This window comes from Rhagoletis pomonella, unplaced genomic scaffold (genome assembly GCF_013731165.1).
Source record: "Rhagoletis pomonella isolate Grant_MI unplaced genomic scaffold, Rhpom_1.0 Rhpom_scaffold_04131, whole genome shotgun sequence".
Classification (NCBI taxonomy): Eukaryota; Metazoa; Arthropoda; class Insecta; order Diptera; family Tephritidae; genus Rhagoletis; species Rhagoletis pomonella.
In genome coordinates, this window is record NW_023462681.1 from 9,549 (window position 1) to 17,635 (window position 8,087).

At 30.8% G+C, this 8,087-nt stretch overlaps 1 protein-coding gene across 1 annotated transcript; it reads right to left on the bottom strand.

The window, feature by feature from the left end:
* Nucleotides 1–2,756: 2,756 nt before the first annotated feature.
* Nucleotides 2,757–5,460, bottom strand: LOC118754570 (protein tramtrack, beta isoform-like). Its single transcript, XM_036489455.1, has 2 exons — nucleotides 4,923–5,460; nucleotides 2,757–4,860 (listed from the first exon to the last, which is right to left on the bottom strand). Exons 1-2 carry the CDS (start codon nucleotides 5,346–5,348, stop codon nucleotides 4,183–4,185), a joined length of 1,104 nt encoding a protein of 367 aa, XP_036345348.1. The 5' UTR covers nucleotides 5,349–5,460; the 3' UTR covers nucleotides 2,757–4,182.
* Nucleotides 5,461–8,087: the final 2,627 nt, after the last annotated feature.

Consider the following 8,087-nt stretch of genomic DNA (forward strand, 5'->3'; position numbering starts at 1 on the left):
CACTAGCTACCACTAAAAACGAAGAAAGTAATATAATGTATAGTAGTAAAACATTAAATATGTTTGTATTAGAGATAAATAAAAACTAAATGTATTTTATTGTATTTTTTCATGTTTTGTATTTAGAATGTTCAAAAGTTACACGCAAAAATTCCTATGCAGAGTGTTACTAGTATGTGTGTGTGTGCATGTAATTGCTTTTTACTGCGATGAATGTTATACAAGAAAGGTTGTCTAAAAAAATATGTATGTTTATGTGAAATTACTAGGGACCGAACATAACAGTTATTGATGAAAACTGCCATGGAAAATTCACTATGAAGGCAATGTTTTTTTTTGTTTACCGAGACTGACAATTTTGAAATAAATTTTTATGCAAAATTAAAAAAAATAACAATTATTTTTTTATTTTTATATTATATGTTTTAGACAACAGTTATTGTGGACTTTTATTTATAAAAGTCATCAATACAAATCAATCAGTGGCTTTTACTTTTAAAAGTCATCAATATATTTTTTAAATCATTTGTATGTATAAAAGTCATTAACATTTTTCGTAGTTAAAAAGGTATTGTGAAACAAAAGTTTATTACGACTTGTACAAATGACTTTTATAAGTATGATTTAAAAAATAAAGCTCAGTGACTGATTTTTATTTATGACTTTAATAAGTAAAAGTCTTCGATAACTGTTATCTGAGACATATAATTTAAAAATCGAAGATAAATGTTATTTGCAATTATTTCGATAAAAATAAACAATAATTGTTATTATGGATTTATAAAGTAAGTCAGAAATAACGGTTATTTAAAAAGTAATTAAATAAAATTAATAAAAATTAAATTAAATTAAATTAAAGAGCGATATTTTTAATAAAAGTTGTAACTGTTACGGTCCCTGGAAATTACACATTTCAATTTTAGCACATTTTCACACACTAAATTGGAAAATGTTAAAAGTTTTTTAGTAAGAAATTCCTACTCTTTTTTGCTGGAGATCGTTTGCTATACTATGTTATCTACTTTATGGTTTTTTTTTTGGAAGTTTTTAATTTTAAAATTGCTCGCCCTATTAAGTTATGATTATTATTGCCATTACGAATTTTAAAGTTACATATATTAAAATAAAGAGCTCAGTTGGTTTTATGTTTTATTTTGTAAGTATCGCATTTTTATTGCAACGTTTTTGTGTTTTTTTTTTTTTTTAATTGGTATGTATTTTTTGTTATACCGCATTTCGATTGGGAATTAAATGACAAAGTTATGCGTTGAAAAATACTCGTTCCATTCCAAGTTAATAAAAAATAGTCATTAAGTTCTTTTTCACGCGTCATTTTTTAAATGACGCACGTTTCGTTGTCACTTCTATGCCTATAGTGGAAATGCGGCATTAGGCATGTAATTTCTGGTTTATTTTTTTTTTTATAAGTGCACTTTTCAGTTAAGAGTCGCCTTAGGCTCACTCTGTCTTTATGTTTTTAACAGCAAAAAAAAAGGTATTGTCACATTATGAGCGATTAGCTGATTGTTACGCATCCATTTGTGTGTATGTGTGTATGTAGGTGTACATATACATACATATAACATTATTTTATTATGTTTTAAATATTAATAGTTATTGTATTTTGTAGTTCTTTGGCGATAATTTAAGCCTCCGATTTATATTCTATATGTATCCATAAGCAATTCATAAACATTTATAAATTAATATTTTTAATTTTTAACTTGCTTGTTGTAATTATACGTTTTTTATTGCTGTTTTCACATACATTTATAATTGCATTTTCTCACATTTCGACATTTTATCAACGGCATAAAATCAAATCAAATTTTATAGTTAATTAAAGTACTAAACATAAATATATTTAATTAATTTTAAATGAACGTAAATTACAAAACTGCTTTCATTGGATACGCAGTTATAAGATAATTTTTATATTTTTATAAAATTTTAAAATTAAATTAGTTTTTTTTGTTTTTTTGTTTAACCCTACAAAGTAAGTAAATTTATGTGTAATAATAATATTAAACTAGCTTCATTTGAAGGCAACAAGGTAGTTATATTCATTCTCCTTTCAGTTTTTATTTATATATATATAATAATTAATATTAATTTTTTAATAATTCATATTGTTTGTAAATATTTTAGCGATAAAAAACACGTAAAATTAACTAAGTGTGTGTAAAATAGTGTTTATCATATGTGTGTCGCGGTCAGTATGTGTGTGCTTTGTATGTTTGTTGTATATGTACGTATGTGTAAGTGCGGTTAGTCGGTTAGCGTCGTGCGAATATGTTAGAAATATTTTTTGTTTCTACTTTTTTTTGTCGCTAATAAACGGTCCAACTTATACATTATGTATGTTTGTATTATTAAACTAAAAGGCCACTTGCGGTCGAGAATGCCATTTGAGGTTTTAATTTACATTCTGAAAATTTTACTTTTCAGCAAACTAAAAACTAGCAAAAAAAAAACTAACAATACAACTTAGATAAAAAAAAAAAATTAACGTAAAATTGCACAACTTATATTTAGCAAAAAACAGTATATGGAGCTGTTGGGCAATAAGCAGAAAAAAAATTTGCTGTGCACAGGAATACCAGAAATTCTAAAAGTTTGAGTTTAATTTTCAGATTTCAGAAAAAAATAATGGTTAAAATACGAGAAATATAAATAAATAAAATAAATGAAGAAATGCATAAAAAATGTTTTGAATTCAAAAAAAAAAAAAAAAAAAAAAATTAAAATACCTCGCAAATAACCTCGCAATTCTAATAGGCCATTTAACATTGGGTGATCGGCAAGAACAATACATAACTGTGAAGCAATTGAAGGACAAAATACGCCAAGTAATGATCGAGTTATTGCCCGAATTGTGCGAAAGATTTTATTTTTAAATGAAATTTGATAGAAATTTTAAAATTTTGTCTTTTTTACTTTACTTTCTTCGAGTGGAAAATGGATAGCCCTGCATTATAATATATCTTCATAACAAAGTTTGCCAACTTTGCTTTTAATTTTAAACTCAAAATTATTTATTAGGAAATTATAATTTCTTAAGCCTCCAAAGTAAACGAAGCTTTTATTGAAATAACAAAAATGTATATTTAGATTAGCCACGACCAAAATATATCCATCCGTGACAGCTTTATGAAGCCAACTAAACAAATTCGAAAACCTGGAAATCTTGACTGTGAAAACAAGTATCGGAACTTTCTATGTTACGCCTCGAATTTTCTGCTTTCTGCGTTTTTTTTTTGTATCAAAATTTTTTTTACTAAATAACAAAAAATAAAAATAAAAAAAAAGCTTAGTTGTGCACAGACAAAACTTGTTTTGTTTTCGCCCACTTCCACCATTACTCCACTACTTTGTAAACTATTAGCATTAACATTTTTACAACTATTTGTTTGCGTTTTAATCATTTTCGCATAAGAAATAGTAAATCCCCGAATTTCTTGGACATGTTTTGAAAAGTTGATACGTTTTTAATTTAATATAATATATTCATTGTGTTTTTAGGCGAAACGCAAGAAAATCTAAAAAAAAATAATAATAATTAAATAATTTAAAATTACGAAACAAATAAACTTAATGAAATTGCAAAAAGAATATCGAAGATGTTAAAAATTAATATTAAAGAAAATATGCCCGCAACAGCGAATCCTAACATTTGGATAACGTTTTGAACGTTTTCACTCCCTGCTCTCTTTCTAAAAAAAAAAAACGAAAATAAACGCACACAAAAAGCATTTTGCTTTAAACCAATTTGCGCATTTTGGAAGCCTTTTTCCTGCATTTTTTGTCCTTGACAAACCTCAAAGTGTATAGTATTTAAATTCCTATAACTTTACTACGTTTTAATGAAAGGGTTTTTTTTTGTGTTTAGTAGGGTGTATGCGTGTACGTGTGTGTATGCGTGAGGGTGCATATGTGTATGTGTGAATGTAAATTAGACGCACTACTCCCTACCAATACTCTGCTCTTTCTGGACTTACATAACACCTTGCCTTGCAATAAACAAATGGAAATATACATATTTATACGTATGTATCTACATATGTATGTGTACCCAATCACCCAAGATTGTTGTTGCTAAACATCTAACTGTTTCTTTTTTTTTTAAGCTTTTTTTTTATGTAATTATAATTTAGTAGTCTCTAATGTGCTTAAGGCATAGGCTTATTGCGCCGCCGCCGTCGCTTCGGGTAAACGCCCCGCACCCAATGCCAGCGATGTTGTCGATGACGTCGACGAGGACGAGGTGGACGATGCCGCCGATGCTACTGTTGTTGACACACCAGTCGCCGAATGATTTGAGCTTTGTGGCGCCAAATCGGGTGGCGTCGGTGTAGATGCTGTCGACACCGCCGCCGATTGTGGTGCTGGTGATGTGGTCACACCACCTGCCGCGGCTGCTGCCAACGCTGTTGAGGGATTTTCAATTTTATGTATGATTTTTACATGCGCCGTCATATTATCCTTGCGCGTAAACTCTTTGTAACAGAAGGGACAGGGATACACTTTGACATTGCGCTTATGTGATGTCACATAGTGGCGGCAAAAATTGCTGATGTGTGTATAGACGCGCGAGCATACCTTACAGCGGTATGTATGCTCACCCTCTTTGGTACAATAGTCGCGGACGGAACCTTCCGCTTCGCCTTCGGGCAAAGCGCTACCCGATGTATTCAATTTGGTTTTAGCCGGAGGTGAACCAGCGGCGCTGGAGCTGATCGTTGTACTGCCGCTTAGAGCGCCTTTCAGTTTACTTAATTGTGCGGCAGCTACGGCAGCTGCACTCGGATTGTTGCCGATATAGTTGGAATTGAACATATCCATATAATCGCACGAGAGATTCTGAAAAGTGGATATATAAAAAAATATACCAAACTGCTGGTGCAAAACCCCCACACACTTACCTTGGAATCGTTGCCGGTAGTAGTAAGGTTGCCAGTAATATTGCCACCGGCTCCGCTAACGCCATTCTGCTTCAATTTGGTACGCTTATTCACTTTCACCTTAGACACTTTGCCAATGGGTGTCAGTTTCGGTATGCTAACCATTGAATTGAGCAGCGTCACGGTACTCGGCATGCCACTAGCGCCTGCCTCGCCTGATAATTTCATGGCAGCAGCTGTAGCGGCAGCAGCTTCGATCAATTGTTGTTTCTTTTGTTGCGCGAGTAATAGTTGACGTTCTACGTGTTGTTGTTGCGCTTGCGCGGCTAAAACATTGGGGGTATTCTGTTGTGATGGTGAGCTGGTGGCATTGGGATCGAATTTGAATTCGACGGGCTCATCGTACTCATCCAACATCAATTGGGGTTCCATGTACGAGGTGTCCATTTGATCATCGCAGTCGCTATCGTTGCCATCTAAAATATAGAAGTTATGGTGGAGATTGGTAAGAAAGTGTTGATCGTTTGGGGTTGGGGGCAAAGTGAGAGATCAAGGTGAAGCAACTGATACACACACACATAAAGACATGACGTAAGTTGGAAAAAATGTCCGGGTTTTAATATTTGTTTAATATATGAATTTTAATGGTTTTCAAAATACTGCATTTTACTTAAAAATTAAAGAGTTCAGTTTAATATTTGTTTGAATTGCTTAAACAGAAATATTAACGCGGTTTTAAAAAATTAAATTAAAAATTGAAACTTTATCTACTAATGCCGGATTTTCAATGAAGGAAAATTGTGATGAAATTAAAAAATAAAATAAAATTTTTTAAATGGAATACATTTCCTGTTCCAATTCCTATAATTATGCCGAATTTGCACTGGGCATTGAAAAGAAAAAAAAATTTATATATTTTAAATAATGCTGGGTGGAAACGAATTCAATTTATATTAACGCAATGATACGATATTTTTTAAGTGCTTAACTGTGTCAATTAAAGCCGATTGGATATCCAGCATTATTATGGGCATAATGCTCAATTTCCACTAGATATTGAATTTACACAAATTTTGTCAATTAATTGCTTACCATTTATTGCTTAGTGAAAATTCAGCATAGGAACAGTTAACTAAATTACGTATTGTTCTGAGCAACCTTTAATAATTTTTTTAAATTTAAATAAACGAATTTTTAATGAGTCCATTTTTTTAATTTTCATTTCTTTTCTTATGATTACGTTTATATGTACATATGCATGTGTGTATGTGTTTTCTTCACTTGATTTTTGTATGAATGTATAATGCAACGAAAAAGCAAACAAATACGGAAAGGAATTTCATTTTGCTGTGAAAAAATTTAGCAACACATTAATAATTGTTCACACGCACGCGTTCCATTCAGAAATAAAAAAAAAACGTATCGGAAAAGCTGTAGGGATTTCAAGCCATTTGCAGTTGATAAATGTGTACTATGATGTATATAGAAAAGCCAGTTTGCATGTGTCCAAGCACATGCAACGGGTGCAGCAAGTTGTACGAATGCAGCGAAACATGACTGTTACAGTAAAGAAATAACGGTCTAAACAAAAACATAAAACAAAAAAGGAAAAAAAACAAAATTAAACGCTGGCTGTTTTGTTTTAACAAGATGGAGTTGTTTATATATTTACGCGTTGGTGTTTTTAATTTTTAATATTTTTGATTAGTAAAAATGATCATGCCGAATTTCCACTAGGCATTGAAATGACAAGCTTTGCGATTTAAAAATGCCATATGAAAAAGAATTCAATTATAGTAACTGTTTTTATGCAATGGCATTCGTATTTTTAAATACCGAACTTTGTCATTCAAATTTTTGTCATTTCATGTCCAGTGGAAATTCGACATTTGTTTATTGTTTAAATTTTTTTTTGTAGGAATTTTTATTCGCATATTCATTTTTATTTTTCATTACGTCGGCCATGAATCCCTAAGCTTAGCCCGATTGAATTTACTCACTCCCTTTTTCTTCAATTAAATCTCGTCGTTTCCTTTTCGCTTTATTTGCATTTCTTGCATCATACTTTCATGCGCTTTTCTTTGATTTGTCAAACTTTGAAACTCACCTGCCGACGAAATGAGTCGCGGCCTTTGAACTTTTTTCTTACAGTGTAAACACTACGCGCAAGAAGATTACGGAAAAATTCGCGCATGTTGTAACATTTTATTTTTTTTTTTAATTTATTTCACTTTATCTTGTTTGTTTAGTTTTTCTTTCGCACTAGTGACCTATGTTTTTTTTTTGTTGCCCAACATATCTTTTCTATGTTAGGGCATGTTTAGTTTCGAAATTTGTTTCGTTAATCCCTTTGAGCTTTTCCGATGCGATTTTCAGACGTGTTTTATATTGAACACTTAATTATGTTTCGAAATATTTTCCACGAAATTTGTTTGATTTTCAATACAAATGATAATCGCTGGTATAAATTTTTGGAATAAATGAATGTTTTTTTTATAAATAATATTGATGGATTTCTTAAAATTAATGGCAATTGCTTTGCTGATATTCGATTGTTGTGTATTATGCAGATGAAATTATTGTGAAAATTAAAAGATAATGAAAAATGTGCCGAAATGTATACATACATATGTAAGGTTACAGGATTGAAAGAAGTCGACGAGAAAAAATTATAAAAGTTTTATTATCAAAAAGCATCAAAAATACTATCCAGTTCACTAAAATTGTGGAATTATTTTTCAAAAAACAGTCGAAATCGGTTAATTGACAAGTGTGCTTGATTAATACGAAAGCTTTAAGTTTGTTTGTTTGTTTTTTTCGGAGGTAGTTTTTTTTGTCATTTAAATGCCTAGTGGAAATTCGGCATTATTCACTAGAAGTTTTTTGAAATATTGGAAGTATGATATTGCAATTAATCGTTTTCGACTGTATTTATAAAACAGCTATGGAAAATTGAGAGATTTTATTCATTAATTTCAACAAATTGTAGAAAAAAATTTTTTCGTGCAAAATTGAAAATATATTTGTAAACTTTACATACATACATATACCTTTGGAGCGTAACTATTGCCGCTTTTACAGCACCAGGAGTGCATTTATCTCCCATCTTTGTTTTTTTTTTTAATTTTTTGACGGCCGTAAAAGGAAAAAAGCAAAAGCGGTTTCTGCACCACAGTGTAGTATAAT